At 38.5% G+C, this 17,100-nt stretch overlaps 2 protein-coding genes across 3 annotated transcripts in view; both read left to right on the top strand.

The window, feature by feature from the left end:
• SHQ1 (SHQ1, H/ACA ribonucleoprotein assembly factor) overlaps positions 1–17,100 on the top strand; it is a 1,172,872-nt gene that overhangs the window by 694,385 nt on the left and 461,387 nt on the right. The window lies entirely within an intron of this gene.
• The window catches only part of LOC128078621 (contactin-3-like), a 122,864-nt gene that overhangs the window by 74,927 nt on the left and 30,837 nt on the right, over positions 1–17,100 (top strand). For both annotated transcript variants that reach the window (XM_052679011.1, XM_052679012.1), the window contains exons 3-6: positions 1,172–1,267; positions 13,265–13,468; positions 13,790–13,892; positions 14,887–15,071. In XM_052679011.1, the coding sequence (XP_052534971.1) occupies positions 1,172–1,267; positions 13,265–13,468; positions 13,790–13,892; positions 14,887–15,071 (588 nt within the window). The remainder of the gene's footprint in view (positions 1–1,171; positions 1,268–13,264; positions 13,469–13,789; positions 13,893–14,886; positions 15,072–17,100) is intronic.

Raw genomic sequence — 17,100 nt, 5'->3', positions numbered from 1 at the left:
TGTACTTACAGAGAAATTCAATTGGAAAGCAACCATTTTAAGTAACCCTCTGTGCAGTAACAAAGAATAACAGAACAATATCTTATTGTGGCAGCAAATGTACTTTTTTTAAATGAAGCATTGAAATTCTAATCACTCTTGTTCAGTGTTCAGACTGCAGCAGCTGTTGCTTCTCAATATTAAAAAAATATTATGTTTTGGGAAACAGCTAGTGTTGGTCAACTCTGTAGTATAATGCTTGTTACAGAGATAGCCTTATCTTAAAATTTCTCTACCTTTTTGAGCATCTCTGCGTATCAATATCCTGTAAAAAGTTAGAGGAAAAAAGCTTTTTTTTTTTATTTAAGCTGGCTTATTACTGTCTGAATGTTGTCATGTATGGCTTTACTGTGATGTGATTCCTGGAAATACTTTCTTGGGGTAGAACTTCAGTACCAGTTTGTACTGATGGCTGTATCTAGCTTTATTCAGGGTTACAGTGGAGCCTTACTTTCTTAGTTCTCGAGTCATCAGTTAGAGTGAACCTTAGTTTAAAGTTATAATAAATATTGCTGCTCTACAATTTTACACTTGTGCATTGCCTGCAGCATTTGGTTTCACTCTTACACAGTTTAACACGATAGAAGACCAAAACCAGGCAGAGTGCTGGGTTGGTATGCAGAGAGCAAAGTGCCTGCCCTATCCATGCTGCAGGGCAGTAGCTGGGCACTGCTTTGAGGGGCTCTGCCTACAGGGCTTTTTTACCCTCAAAAAGACATATCTGCTTTCTGAATAGCTGTGACATCAATTTACAGCTGGTTAGAGGAGCTCAGAGGATCTTGAAGCTATTTTCATCGGAGCCTTCATTTCAGCATAAGCAGTGGCTTAAAGGCCTATTTTTAAGTTATGCATATGATTCCTTTCCAGTTAGCAGAGTTATGGTGATATAAGCCTAACGTAAGAGCAAAGTTATCCATAGGATGTGTTTAATTAGGTTCTTGTAAATTATTTCACTTTAGTCCTAGTTCTGTCATCCTCTCTTGTGTTTAACAGCCACTTCAGCAGCAGGTCCAGGAGACCTCAGAACCACTCTGTGTCCTGAGTGACCTGAGAGCAGGGGTTGGACAGCTTGAGCCTCCTGTATGGTGGGACTGTGCCGTCTCCTAACATCTCACCTTTCTTTCTAAAACAGACCCTGAGAGCTCACGGATGAAGATGAGAAGCACTGTATCCGTGCGAGAAGGGCAGGGAGTGGTGCTGCTCTGCGGAACGCCGCCCCGTGCGGGAGGTAAGGAGCACTGGAGCTTCCAGAGACAGCAGGTGAAGGTGGGATGTCCCGTGGTCACAGCAGGGAGCTCCATCAGGGAGCAGCAGTGAAACCTCGTCTCCTACAGAGAGAGAAGACAAAGCCAAAGGAAACGAGTGCAGGAGAAAACGGAAGGGCTGTGGCCAGGAGAATGTTCTCCTATCTTGGGATGCCACCTCGGTGATTTCTGTGCACTTGTTCAATTTTTATGATATCTCTGGCAACCGGCTGAGTATCTTCTAGAGTTAAATTCTCTCTGATTTCATGAGTGCTGAGCCTCAGTGAATCTAGTTTTTTTCTATATCCAGACAGTTGCAAAGTCCAGATTGTTCTCTGTAATTATTCTACTGTGTGCATGCATTCCTGAAACTGAAGCATTTTGTAGTTTAATGCAGTGTTGCAGATATAATTAAAACACTGCTGTCTTGAGGGGGAAACTGTATAAATGGATTCTTTGTGGGCCAGAAGTTGAGTGCGTTTTATCATCTATTATCTTCTGTCCTTGGTAATTGATGCTGAGTTTTAAATAATATTTGGAAATAACTATTTCTTTGTTTTCTTTTATTGATAAGTAGTCTCATTATTGAAGGTCAGCGATGTTAAACATTAGACTTAATAGAGACAAGGTAATATAAACTAAACATTGTGAATATGATAACATAGGTGTTGTGGCCTCTTAAATTTGACAGAGTCAAAGCAGACAGAGCCATAAAGTGACATTTTACAACTGTCTGAGCTTGCAGAATTTTCCTCTCTCCAAACTGATACGAACTCTTAAATCATCTTTATAGCTTTACAACAGCTTTGTCTTTTAGCTGCTGAGAAAATGGGTGATTCCCATGGCTATCTGTAAGAATTAGGATGATTAAATTTTGCTTCTATATGCAGTTCAAAGTCTGAATTACTGTGGCTGTTCCCATACTTGCATCCTAAGCGTGTACACACACAGAGGTGCTCATCTGACTGACTGCACTTCAGCACAGTAATGCTGGAGGTGTTCAACAGGAGGTGACACAAGACCTGCTTGTGCTGCCTAGGGCTGTGGCTCACACTGACACATGAAGGAGGTGAGGGTTCTTTCACCATCAGCAGGTGGGGTATGATTGACACTCCACGCTAATTGTGTTATTCATGCAAAAAAGAGAGCACTAAGGGCCCCATGAATTATCAAACGGAATTGAGAATCGGTATGAGAATTATTTAGAATCCTCGGATTTGTGTGGGAATTGAAGCATATTAACCATTAAACTTTTCAGAAGGCTTAGGAAGAAATCCTTCCTTGTCTTTTTTTCATTTTTTAATTTTTTTTTTACTGAACTGAACTCGCTGCATGGTGATGTCAGGCATTTAGTGACTGTAGATCTGGCATGATACAAATTGGTTGGTCTTGGATAACGCTGATCTATTAAGTGGTAGCTTGTTAGGAATGGCTCAAACAACAAAAAAGTGGTGAGAAAGCCAAGCAGTGTTTTTCAATATATATTTTTAAATAAAATGTCTGCAAAGAGAAATTAATCAGTTCCCTATATCTGGGAGGAAATATCTGTGTTCACTTTGGCAGGAAAATACAGTAATCTGAGTTAGATGCTGGGACCAGATTGGTGCAGATTATGGAGCAGTGGCAGTGATTCCTTGATTCACAAAGGAGCTGGCATTAAACTGAATAGCCAGTAACTGTTGGTGGTGGCTGCTGGTGGTGTTTCATTTTGTTATTTCATTTGTTTTAAAGAATTTAAATATCTGTCTGGAGTTGTTTAGAAACAGCTGACTGCAGCTCTTTGGGGTTCTTTGCTGATCTGTGGTCTGATTATTGTTTGATTCTGTGTTGGTTGCACTGAGAAATCAAATTTAAGCATACAGATTCTATGCAACAATAGTTCTGAAAACTCTGAAAACCCTTGTTCTCTCTGTGCCATTAGGCCCCCAAATATTGTAGAATGGGAAAAAGACAATTCGGCATACTTTATGGCTTGCCTCAGCTATGGATGTTAATGTGACTATTATGAATATCCCCTTTCAATGAGGAGCAATTTACCTGTGCAGTTAATAGTACTTTTGTCCTTACAAAGTTTGCAGTTTTACGAGGGTGTGGACATTGACCATTTAAACCAGCAGTGAAAGTCTGTTTAACTTCACATTTCAGGATTACATGCTGAGCTTGGATTTTGGCTTTGCATCTCATAGCTGTTGGTGTCTGGGGGGAGGAGGAGGGTGCTGGGTACTTCTGCTGGGGATGCACCCAGTGGCTTCATATCCTGTTGGTTAAACGTAAACTGCATCACAGACTACTTCAGTTTTTTCTTATGAGTTTTGCTGCATTCTCCCTTTTTAGCGTTTCCCATTTTAGCCACCTTGTTTGAGATTTACTGGAAGGGTGACTCAGTGAGTGACCAGCTTGGAGAGATGCCTCCTGCCTTTGTGGCGTTTGGGGCTTTTTGTTGCTGTTAGAGCTCTAGCTGAATGGAGATACCTGTGTAACTTGATGATAATTACTGGGTTTGGATTTCTAAGTGAAAGTATAGGAGGGTATTTAACTCATTCTTTCTTATCCTCTTACTGGAAGTTGTATTTGAGCACTGATTTTTGGATGATTAAGGCTGTTGTTCTGCAGAAATGTGACTATTTTTGTACATAATTTTAATTCTGTCACAGAAAAACTGTTAAAATACTTTTTATTTTTATTTGCAAATCACCAAGTTGTCACCCCAATATTCTAACAGTAACATGGCATCAAAAATTGATTTATCTAAATGCACTACATGTAGATAAAGAATTGTAATTCTTACCTTCTGCTGAGCTCTCTACAGCTGTTCAGACTTGCTACTGTGCTACTGATACGTCTGTGATAGTTTTAAAGGAGTGCTGGTATAGCAAACATCTCAATGTCAGATATTAAATTCTGTGTGTTAACATGCAGCGGGTTTGAAAAACATATCAGGCAATGTTATTTTTTTCCATTTTGCCAAGAAATGAAAAGACCAGGCATATGGAGATCTAAAAATGACTTTGCTACTGATTTTGTTCCAAAAGCAGCAACTAAGAGCTGACAAAGCCTCAAGTAAAGCAAATCTGGAAGTTCCTTTATGGTATTCCCTGATATTACTGCTGTGTGTGTGCCTTGATTATCATGTAGTTTTGTCTTCCAATATTGTGATTGATATTAATTTGACTTCTATTTGATTAGTATGGTCAGAGTTAGCAATTTGGCAACAGTTTTGTATTTCAGAAAACATAATTAATTTGAGATGTTTAGAGTGTTTTGAAGAACACAGTGAAGCATAGGCTTGAACACAGATCACATTATGATTTCAGGGCTGCTTTATATGTAGAGAAAAAAAAGAGTCTTAATTGTAGAAGTGAAGCCTTCTTTGATGGTTATTCATACTTTCCAAGAACTTCAGGCTTGACTGGAAAGCTAAGCATTCATTTTATGTTGGTGGATGCAATAAGGGGTATGAACATAACCTACAAGATACGTTGTGAAGCCAACAGAGCTTACAGCTCTAGGAGGAAATTCACTGATTTTACATGATCAACCTTGTGTGATATGTACTACTATTTCATTCAGTATGTCAGGGGTATTTCTACGTAAATAAAGAAGCAGAGAGGTCCTCCATCTAATATCACGCCTTGACAAAAGCAGATTTAATTGATAAATGAGACCATGTTTGAATGATAGTGATCAATCTAGCTTACACCTTATTATTTCAAAGCTGTGACATATTGGTTTGAAACAATATTAGGTCACTGAAAAATGGATCCCAATTTATTGCTCACTGCTTGGTATGACAAATCATTCACTGAATAATGTCATGTCTGTTGCAAATTGGTATTTAGACTTGCAGATTTCTGCTCGTTTCTCTGTATTGCCATTTGGAGACCTGCATGTTCCAGCAAGACTGTGCTTTATGAATAACATAGCATGGAAAGTATCCCAAACACCAGAAATATTTTGATGCTTTACTATTTTTTTTTCTCTTGAATATCAGTGTGTGATTTTTCCAAGGAACTAAGAATTGAGTTAATTTTACTGGCTTTGAAAACATTTTGTACCTTTAAACAAAGTAGAATCAAGCTGATAGAACTCCAAAACATGGTTTCTTTCCTCCTGCCCATTGGTGTGTTTGTAGAAAGTGCAAAACATCCTATTTTTGCACACTTGCTTTTTGCTTTTGTTGCAGATTGTGCATGACATTTGTCTGGGCATGAGCAATCCATCATGCTTGCAGTAGGCACACAATAAGATTTTTGCTCAAAAGTGCATTCTAAGGAGAACAGTAAGCTGAATATTGTAAAAGCAATGGCCTAAGAAATTGTTCCATGGTGTTCTCGATCTGTTCTCAATCTGCCAAAGAGAAACGGTGTTTTTATTTAAAAATATATATTTTGCAATATTCCTCCTGGTGTCGTCAGCAGCAGCGGCACAAATTTCAGCTGACAGTTGGAAATCAAATTGCACCTGAGAGACACTTATATTTGCCCATACAAGAGACAATAATGCATGTTCACAGCTGGAGCTTACAATGATTTCTCTCTGACAGAGCATTATTCTCAGCACCAGTAACAAACCAGCTACGAAGAGGCACTGTCTGCGTTTTCTACACCTTGTCTAGGCAGTGTTCTGATGCACCGTGGTAAACCTGTGTTCCAGGCTTAAGTAGAACAGGCTGGAATTGATATATCCTTATTGATGTATTTGTGCAATATCTGCAGCTACTGTACACAGCTGCTTTCAAGGTAGTGTGAAAGTCTGTAAACTAGCATAAGAATCTTGGTGCAAAACGTGTAGGATTTGTTTGGGAAAGGGCAAACTAGATGGGCTGGAGCTCTTCTCTAACTCCATGTTTGACTAGTAATGAATGCTGCTTCTTGGTGGGCTGTTTGTTGGAAGATGGGGTTGAAAGAGGGAGAAAGAGATTAGAAATAATTAAATGATCTGAAGGAAAAAAAAAAAAGAAAAAAAAAAAAAACAAAGAAAATCAGGTCGAGCTTTTCCCTTTAGCTGGTCCCTGGTAGCTCAGATATGCCTTAGGGAGAACAAAAAAGAAACGTCTGCTTCTTTTCCAGGATGGTCTTTATCCCTCAGTTGTTACTTGTAGGTGTTTTCTCTCACTCTTCATTATCTTGTTGACTAAAATATTTTTTTCTCCTTTAGAAGCAGGATAATTGATTAGGAAATGATGGGAGGGAGATGTCTGCAATCGCAGACATCAGGGTTGATCCTTGCATTGTTAACAGGAATACAAAAATAATTGCTTTTCACAGGCTTTTACCAAGTACCTTCTCCTAAATGAGTGGAAGCCTAACAGAAGTTTGCCACTAATTAGTGCTACCACTATTAACATTAGAATATTTATTTGAAAATGTCTACTTCCATGTTTTCATTAGGTTTGTGTCACTAATATTTACCATTCAGAATAAATCAGATGGGTTTTATTTGAACAAGGCATTAAACTATCATCTTTTTATCCTCTGTTATTAGAGGCACGAAGCAATTTAAAATAGTTTTAACTATTTTTAATAGGCACAACAGAGTTGTTAGAGAATGCTCTGAGCAATTACATACAAAGTTCTGGGGAGGTGATGAAAAGAACAATTTGTCATTTGCAGTGGATATGGCTAATGGCTGTATGTTTAAATAGTGCTTCCTAAAGCAGTTTCTTACTTTTGCGCATGCTTCCAGAGTGTGAACAATTTGATCAGAGCCAGTACATTTTGAATGACATTGCTGGTCTGAAACAATTAGTTCAGAAATGCGATAAAGAGAAACTAATCCATCATCCCTCACAGCTACAGGGTAAAAGAAATTAGGTTTTTAGTCAGCGTTGGAGTCCAGTGCTGAATAAAATGCAGAAAAGCATTTTGTTAGGCTTTCCCATTAGCATCTGGATTTCCTTCAGAGCACCAAGGAGCGTTTAACCTGCTGGTTAAGGAGCACTTCTGCATTACGAGGTCACGTTGGGTTTGAAACTTAGTGCCAGCTGATGGTCACAGCCCACAGGGGAGGGATGAAGGTAGAAATTAGCAGCAGGCAAGGCTGGATTGCTGGTTGTGCTGTTTGGGATTGTGTTTAATGTGAGTGTGTGGTGTGATTAAGGAGACAGTGCTGCCAGTCTTGAACTGTGGTGTGCAGAGAAAGGCAGGACAGCCCTTCTGTACAGACTGCTGCACATCTCAGCAGTGCCAGCGGTGAGGCTTCCCCAACATGCAGCTGCTGAGAAGGATTCAGTTGGTGTTGCACTCCCATTTATCCTGTCACTCCTTTTTCACATGGCATAGCTCACTTTGAGAGGAGAAAACAAGCAGACTGTTACCATATTCCATTTGATTGTGAAAATTAGGCGTTAGCTGAAATTGCAAGGACCTCACTTTAAGCTGAAACACATCAACGTTCTTATTAAATGTGTAGATTGAAATTGCAAGATATTATATAGGTCTCTGGCACTGCTCTCGTTGTTGTGGGTTATTCCATACGCAGGAGTTGCATGCCTAATTACCTGCACAGCACGCTGAAAATTGATCTTATATGTTTTATCTGCAAAATAATTCACCTTTTATGCCAGAAAGATTAATGGTGTACATTAATTTCAAATCTGAATGTTTCCCATTAAACTCTGGAATAAAATGAGTTTCTGAGAGGTGTTCTTCACTTTTTGCATTTGGACTCAGTTTCCCATCGTGCAATTTACTTTTTTCCTATAAGAAAAAAAAAAAAAGATATCAAAAATATAGAATATCTATATAGAAATAGATATCAAAAGTTTTGTGGGGAATTTCAGAAGCTCTGAGACATCTCTGGGCTTTTTTTCCCAAGTTTATGTACTATGGTGAGCATGACAACTCCCAGCCAGAAACTCATGGCCTCAACGTACTGCTCAAGCTGTGTTAGGGAGGTCTGCTGGGCACTCACCATTATGGTGATGTAGGAAATGCTAACAGAAAGTAGCTAAGACCTAGTATTCGTATATAGACCATGGTGTGAATTCTCACTGTGTCTAGTGTAAGTATTAAATATTATTGCATTCTTAGTGGTTTAACTACTTTTAAGCAAATGGTTAAAGAGTTTGGTTTGAGGCTTTTTTGAGGGAGGTGGTGGAGGTGGTTTTCTTCCCAGTTGAGCATATTTAGGTCAGTGTTCAAGGCTGTGGGCATTTTAGTTGTCCAGCGGTGTGCAGTAAAGCCCTGAAATAATGTACAACTTACTTACACTAATAATGTAAAGAGTTTTTTCTTTGCAAGCTGTATTATTTTTGACAGTGGTACCCAGATGGATTGTGATATGCAGTTTGCACGTACTGGGGGATCCTTTATTGGAGGACATCATTGTTTTGTCTTACACTTGCAGTGCATGAGATTTTTACTGTGAAAGTGCCATTTGTGTTTGCCACCAAAAAAAAAAAAATTAGCAATGATTTATTTTCTAACAAAAATAATTATTTCTTCTTTTTGACTGAACTCCAGGAACCAAGCCTGACCTGCTAGCTGGCTGCAGGAGAATGGGCGGGAGGGTGTTCAGTGTATTTTTACTACATGCAGATTAATTTCCTACCTTTAATTAATTTGTTTCCACATTGCTAAGAGTTCCATGCAGACAGGCTCATTGCTGTGCATGTCCATGTGAATATGTGCATGGAGCTGTGCTCCTCTGTGCTGGCAAATGGGCACTTGTGCCTTAAAGCCATGTGCATGAGCAAGTGGTGGCCCAGGGCAGAGCTCACTGCTTCCCAGTGATGCTCACCTCCAGCACCTGAGATGTTTCTGCTGTGCACTGTCATGGGCTTCACAGTGGGAGTTGAAGTCGGGGCAGATGATGGGCTAATTGGTTTCTTTCTTAGTTATGTCATCTCTCATTACCCTCTTAAAATCAGTGGTACTTTTCCATTGCTTTTAATTTTAACTCTAAGGCAGATAATTCAAAATTCCTGTTTTTTACAGATTTCCTGTCTTTAATTGCAGTTGGTGTCATTGCTAAATTTTCTCTGATTACTCCCTTGCAAACACTGTAAAAGCCATATGCCATCGTGTGGTTTAGGCAGAATTTTAATAGGGAAAATAGCAAGTTACTTCAGTTTCCTCTTAGTCTCTATTACAGAATATTGTAAAATATGAATTGTACAGCTGCATGAAATAATGCAGATTTTAAGCTTAGTGGCTGATATGAGACATCATCTGCTGAAAACAACAGCAGACCAACCAGATATAAAATAACCTGAAAAAAATCAGAGCTGGGACCTGTTGCTGAGTCAGCGCAGTGCAGCATCCATTGCTGTATTTTCAGGATAGAAAGCATGAAAGCATCCACTTCCCTAACCAGAACCCAGTCAATTTGAAAACAAGGCGTTTCAGTCAGTATCATAACAGTATTATTCATATCTTTAACTTTTGGCTGTCTTAGAAATCTCATCAGGTGTGAATTACGGAACTAGCTGGTGTGAATTCAGTAGGTGTAGAGGAGCAGTTCCAAAGAAAATAACCATCGGAATGTAGGCTTTAAGTGTACAAACCAAGCTTTATGAATTATCTTACTCCTTTAGTCGTAGGCCTGCCTGCATTTTGGTTTCCAGGCTTTTGCTTTGCTGTCATCCTGAATTTCCTTACAGTCTTGGTTTCCCCAAACCAGTATTGCCTCTTACATTTTGTTTGTAAGAAATAAAATCTGCCCACTTCCACTCAGTGTTTCCCCACTGATGTGCTTGCTGTCTTAAAACAAAAAGGTACAATTTAATTTAAAGCCTTTTTTTTTTTCTTTTCCAGAAGCAGTGATGTAAACATAAGACCTAATGTAGAACCCAGTTAGAAGCTGCTACACTTCTGGGGCTGATCTCCCCCCAAAAACCTTTAGCAGCATTTCATTTTTGTTATATGGGAAGTGGTGTCTTTTCAGAGCTCACATAAGGCAGAAGATGACCATGGCAGACCCTGACAGTCACGCAGATTTAATTGTTGAACCTTATATAGTTTAAAAATGACAGGCAATTTTATGAAATGTTTTCTAATTGAGCCCTTAAGTGCACAGAGTGCATAGAACAGTATGAGCATGCTTTGGGTGGTAGACTGTACAGTAAATAATAATCAAATAATACTAAATAAATAGTAGAAGCCAACCAAGATGTAGCAAACAAATTAAAAATGACTAATAACAGTAATTTCTAATACCTTATCCATGTACAGTAACCAAATAAGGAAAAAAATGCATTGGAAAGCAAAGGCTTCGTTCTCTGAGGAAGCCCAGGAGAGGTGTATTGCTTTCATTTATAACAGAAAATCAACTGAAAATTTGTAATTGACAGAAAGGAAGTGAGTTTATGTCCCTTGAGGTGCAACAAGGAAAGGGTGTAAACAAAATAAATCACAGAACAAGTTGCTTAATGTGAATTTTTTGGAGAAAAATCAGAATACTGTTTTGTAAAATGCAGTAAATATAGAATGAGATGGTGGCTGTGGGGCACTGGTGAAAGAAATGCCACTCTCCATTTTTAATGGAGTCGATGAAAATATATGTGTAATGGGAAGTCAGGTTTCCAGGAGTGCTCATTCATGCTGTTGAAGGATCTAATTGAACTGGAATACAGTTTGCATGGCTTTCATAACTGTAAGGACTGATTTCAGTGAATTTATTCTCAGCCTAACCCAGAATAACGGTGACAAAATCTAGCTGCTTATTTTCCTGCTGAGTATACAGACGTGGCCATCTCTGTTGAATGTTGTTTGTTTTTAAATAAAATAATACTTTGAGTTCATCAAAGCAAGTAGCTAAGTAAGTACCAGACCTGATAAAGCCTGGCTTTCCATACTGTTGTCTTTTGGAAGTCAGAATTTGATATTAAGCTGAAAATGAGTTGAGGTTTGTTGTTTTTTTTTTTCTCTAATGTTCCTGCATTGATACCTAATTTGTGCTACAGTTTTCTCTCTCTTACAATTGCTCTCATCCCTCGCTGCTATGATAAAATATGATTTTCTAGCCTTTTCCATTTTGTAAGACCATACAAAGAGGCTGTGGTCCCTTTCAAATCCTGTAGACCTGCTGCATCGCTTCATTTATTTATTTACCTAGTTTTTCTGTGGTTGATGGAATACTGCATGGTGCTGACTGTAGGCAGAGCCATCAGTGGTGCCCCTCAGTGCTGCACTCTGCTCCCTCATCCCTCTCTGTAACAGCAAGGCTCTGGCGCTGCATCTCGGTGTCTTTGTTGTAAGGCAGGAGAGTAGCTCTACAGGACTTGTGTTGTTGTGGACTGGATGTGTATAACTTTCTTAGGAGACTTGGGGCATATCTCAGGCATCTTGCTGAAGTCACACTGTCACAGGGTTTCCCTTCCCATTCCAGTAAATGCTCTGTGTTTTCATAACAAATCTGTGTTGGCCTTTGTTACAATAAATTCAACCTCTCAACTTACATAGGAAGCAACTTCTAGGGGAGTGCATTGTTTCACTGGAAGTGTGGTGAGTCTAGAAGGATAAGTGGTTATTTTCAACAACAAAAAATCCCCTTATAATGGAAGTTTAACTCTTGAGAATATAACTGAGAATGTCAGTTGTTCACATGCACTGTTCCAGCAAAATTATGGTAATGGAAGGAGTTTAAATATTGATAGAAGGAAATTAAATGCAATTATGAGCTATTTCATTTGATGCCCTTTTTACATTAACCAGTCCATAAATACTTTAATAATTTAATTTGAGTGTTTTTTATCTGCAGTATCTTGCCTTTTGTTAAATTATCCTGTTGGCTTAATGCTTTCCTGGCTGCGTGTTCACACTCAGATATGGGAGTTATGAAAATACCTGCTCTTCTTTTTGCAACTGCATCCAAATGTCTGCACTTCCAAATTAAACCCAATGGATGATCTCCATTTTGTAGGGGCAATGCAAGTGCTACAAGACACTTAAGTGCCAAGGCAGGTCAATCAAACTATAATCGTTTCCAATTAGCACTTGTAGAAGCTCTAATCTTTTCATAAACTTTCAGCTGAGTGGCACTTGGGTGAAAAATTATTTCTTGCCTGGGAAACCATTAAAAATTAATTTCCTTTCATTCTATAGGATATGAATGCAACAGGCACATGGCCTCTCACAGGAAGGGGTTTTTGCACAGCTCAGAATGGTATTCAGAGAAAAATAATTACATGTAATTTATGCCCAATCTCCTCGATTTATCTTTTCAAGTGAAGTTTTCCTTTAAAGTGTCCATAAAGAACTGCTGTTTCATGCCGAGATCAAACTTTTCTATGAAAAATGTAGTTTTGCTTTGTGCTGAGCTCTTCCAGGTGTTTATGGATCTTTGGATGTTGTTTTCAGCTGCATGTGCCAGTGCTGTTTCTCTCAGGTATCTAGCTGGGCTGTAGATAATAAATGATATTTCCCTTTTAATAAATTGTGGCCTAATTCTGCTGTCTCAAAAAAAAAAAAAAAAAAAGGATCCTTGTGTATCACTTTTGGATAGTGATAGGACAAGGGGGAATGGTTTTAAAATGAGACAAAGGAGATTTTGGTTGGATATTAGGAGGAAGTTTTTCACACACAGGGTGGTGATGCACTGGAACAGGTTGCCCAACGAGGCTGTGGATGCCCCATCCCTGGAGGCATTTAAGGCCAGGCTGGATGTGGCTCTGGGCAGCCTGGTCTGCTGGTTGGCGACCTGCACATAGCAGGGATTTGAAACAAGATGATCATTGTGGTCCTTTGCAACCCAGGCCATTCTGTGATTCTATGGTAAAAGATTTGGAATTGTTTTCGTGTTTTTCTGGAGCAGGAAGCTTTGTTGAAGAAGCCATCTGCTTTTTTAGTTTTGCTTGTTTCTGATGCTTTGGTGCTTTTTTTTCTGTCATTGGTTCTCTGGTCCTGTTACATAATATTATATGTAATAATGTTACAAGATGCAGTAAAATAAAGAGCTATGAAGATAAAAATGTGGGGGAGGAAAAAAAAAAAATCAAAAAACCAACTTTACCAAACATCTTTATTTTTGTAACTGATCAGAGTTGTCGTTTGCTTGGATCTTCAATGAGTATCCATCGTTTGTCCAAGAGGACAGCCGGCGATTTGTGTCTCAGGAGACCGGCCACCTCTACATCGCCAAAGTGGAGCCTTCAGATGTGGGAAATTACACCTGTGTCGTGACCAGCACTGTGACAAACAGCCAGGTCCTTGGGTCACCAACTCCTCTCGTGCTGCGCACTGATGGTATGGCTTTCCTCTTCCCAGTCTCGAAATAACACTACTTTCACCGTGTTACAAACAGCTAGTTTCCAGTCGATGGTTTTTTTTGTGGCAGTGTAACCTTTGGTGCAGTCTCAGAGTATTGGTTGCTTGTAAGAAGATAAACTGTTCTTTTGTTGTGCATTCCTCTGCTACATCTGACAGCGATTTCACTGTAAGGTCATTGTGCGTGAGTTTCTAAATGGAGCGCAAGAGAAATAAATTTTGAATGTCATGTTATTCAGTGTTTTAGAGAACGATGGCTTGAAAAATGAAAAAATGTCTTTTCTCACTTGTCTTGCATAGGTGTGATGGGAGAATATGAGCCCAAAATAGAAGTTCAGTTTCCTGAGACGCTTCCTGCAGCGAAAGGCTCAACTGTGAAACTGGAATGCTTTGCACTAGGAAAGTAAGTTCTCATCTTCACCCATACGGCAAGGCTGAAGTGTACTGGAGTTCATTTGCACAACAGATGTGGGCATCTAGCACCATCTTTTCAGTAGTCTTCTCCTAAGATCAAGTTTTGACCATCATATTTACTGCTTTGGAATAAGATGTGAAAGAGCCTTGAAGACACTTCTGTTGTTGTTTGGTATTAAAATGTGCATGTTTGCAGTGCAGGAATCTATGTTTCACTTCAGATTCTCTTGAACAAGATCAGTGAGTTTTGCAGATGTCCTTTGAGTTAGCTCTGCTTTCTCAGTATAAAGGGACTCTTGTTGAAGTCAGTGACAATTAGGACTGAATTTCACTGTTAAATGTACCTGATGCTTTTCTAATGTTGTCCTTCTTTTGTAGCTGAAATCAAGATTAAAATGCATTCCTCTTCTCAATGACATTTCACACATAATTGCTATCTTTTTCTCCTTCATAAATGATTTGAGAATGCATTTATGTTTCTGTAAATGTATTTAGTAACCACTCTGCAGTTTATTTGCAGGCAGCTTTGTCCATAATTTTAAACTCCAGAATGGTAACTTAATCACATGTTATTGCTTCTGCTCCCCAGCTAGGTAAGGGAAATTTTGCCTATCAGAGAATGAATGGCTCTTCTAGGATGGAACCTGGGGCTCGCCTTGATTCCCCTTCCTTTGAGGACACTGGTAAAGCTCTCCTGTCTTCAGGGGAGGCCAGTGGTGATTTGCTGGAAGTTTTCAAGTCTTTGAACGTTCAGATACTCGTGAAAAATCTGATGCCATAAATAATAGCATGAGGAACAGAACAGCATATGCAAATCAGTAACCATGCTGTCTGACCATCTGTCATGTACAGTATGAATACTACTTTTAATGCAAGCTTTAGTCACTTCAGGGCTGTAATGCATATTAGTTTAAGTACCTAATTTTTACAATCAAGTACTTGCAGCACAGTTATTTAATGAAATCCCATTATTTTCTGTTTAGCCCCGTGCCTCAGATTAACTGGAGAAGAACTGATGGTATGCCATTTCCAAGCAAAATAAAGCTAAGGAAATCCAATGGCATGATTGAAATACCTAATTTCCAGCAGGAGGATGCAGGACTGTATGAATGTATTACTGAAAACTCAAGAGGAAAAAACATTGCAAGAGGTCGTCTCACTTACTATGGTAGGAAGTTTTTTCTTTCTCCCTCTCTTCTATCCTTCTTTACACACGAAATATAAACCACTATCAATTCGTTTGGGGTTTGCAGCTTCTACAATGCTATTGCAAATTTGTTCATAAAAGTTGCTGGCCTCTTGCAGAGAAAGAAGGTAACTTCTTCACCAATGTTTTGCATAACACTTTCGGTAAATGTCCACATTCAAAAGAACTGCAGGAAGTGACTGTGCTTGTTTAGAAAAATGCTGGAATGATATATGTATATATTTAATACTTTTTGTTGGTCTGTGGGTGAAAATGTAAATTTCTAGTGGATTAGATTTATTCAAGGGACTGCATAGGCCTCACATTTTCAGGAAATGACAGTTTTATCTTCCTTTAGGAGAAGGTTATTGATGGATATTGCCAATTCTTTGCTTTCAAAAAAAAAAAAGGTTTGTTTTTTTTTTTAAAGAATAAACAAATAGGATAATATATTCTAGAATAAGAAATGAAATAATAGGGGATTTAATTGCTGGAAAACTGACAATCTCTTGTGCATTTAAGGCTACAGAGTGAAATGAATATCAGCAAAGCATGATGGTGGTGGTTTAAAGCTAGAGCGATTTGCAACGAAGTGGTAATTGACAATTTTTGTTAAAGCCAGATCTTTGCAAATTTAATTTTCTTCAGGTAAATGGCAATTTAGAGACTGATTCAGGCTTTGCTTTGGAATGTTTTCATCGTGTAGGAATATTTGAGCAAAGATTTTATTTCTCTGTCTTGTGGAAAAGCACGGCACGCACCTACTGTGCCACTTGGTTCTTTCTATGGGAAGCTACTGTTTACTGGAACAGTGCAGTAAGGCAGATTTCAGTCAATGATGATTTTAATTTAAGAAGCAGGTTATAAAGTGGAAGGAAAAAATATTCCCCTCCAATTCCCAAATAAATAGTTACACTAAATTTTGCATATGCTAGTTATAGTTGGGTCTTTTAGGTATCAGAAAACGTAGGAAGAAATAGCTAAGATGCTTTCTCTGTCAGTGTCATCTGCAGTTCTAAACTTGGCAGTATACTTTTCATTAAATGGCTTATATAAAGCTGTTTCAAAAGCTTGAAGTGAGCTGTGGTTTGCACGTCAATTTGGTTCACAAGTCTTACAGCAGCTCTGGATCAGAGCAGCTGTAAAGCACGAACCAGAATTGGTTTGTTCATTAGTTCTTCCAATGTATTTATGAAGGTGGGTGATTTTGAAGTATTTGCACTACTTCCAGAGTTCTTTTTCTGTCATTAAAGGGCACAGATCTCAAATAAAAGATGTTGCTAATCAATAAAAGCAAGTGAGCTGCAGTTCTGAGAGAATTGTGATTTGCAGATGCTCCGTGTGAACATCTTCATTACAAACCCAGAAAGGGATCTGAAACCTTGAATAGAGTTAATATTCCACTATAAATGTCTGCCTGTCCTAGATGCATCCCTAATATGGTTCTTTAGACTGAAGAAAATAAGGCTTGTAATTGGCATGAATGTTACTCCAACTGTTTTATTTTGCTTGTTTTGCTTAATGAAACCCATTCTGCAGAATTAAGTTTTTCTTATTTTGTTACTTGCTTTCTTTTTTACAAATAGAATACCAACAATTCTGTAGTCAGGACAAAATAATTTTACAACTCTTTGAGAGTTAGGAGAATTGTTCTGATTGTAGTTTAATAGTGTTCTGTAGCTGTGGTATTTGGATTCCCAAAAAAGCTTTAAAAGGAGTTAGGGTTAACATTTTCTGTGTTGTCTTAGTGAAACAAAATGCAAAATCCATCCCTTCACAGATGAAAAAAAATATAAGCAAAATGGTGCAATTTGACTAAAAATACAGGATTTTCTTTCCAGATTTTAAAGATTATTTGCAAATGAGACATTAGCCTGTCCTAAACAAAAGCGGGAAATACTTTTTTCCTTTGTTAGGAAGTAATTGAAACATTCCAGGGCTGTGATTTAACAGGGAGCTGTTAGAGTAGTATGGTCAGGTTGCAATTGGACTGGATGATCTTTAATGTCTT

Source organism: Tympanuchus pallidicinctus, unplaced genomic scaffold, assembly GCF_026119805.1.
Source record: "Tympanuchus pallidicinctus isolate F22 unplaced genomic scaffold, pur_lepc_1.0 scaffold17, whole genome shotgun sequence".
In the NCBI taxonomy this organism is placed as follows: domain Eukaryota; kingdom Metazoa; phylum Chordata; class Aves; order Galliformes; family Phasianidae; genus Tympanuchus; species Tympanuchus pallidicinctus.
The sequence above is the reverse complement of the archived record's forward strand: the minus strand, read 5'-3'. Positions and strand labels throughout refer to the sequence as shown.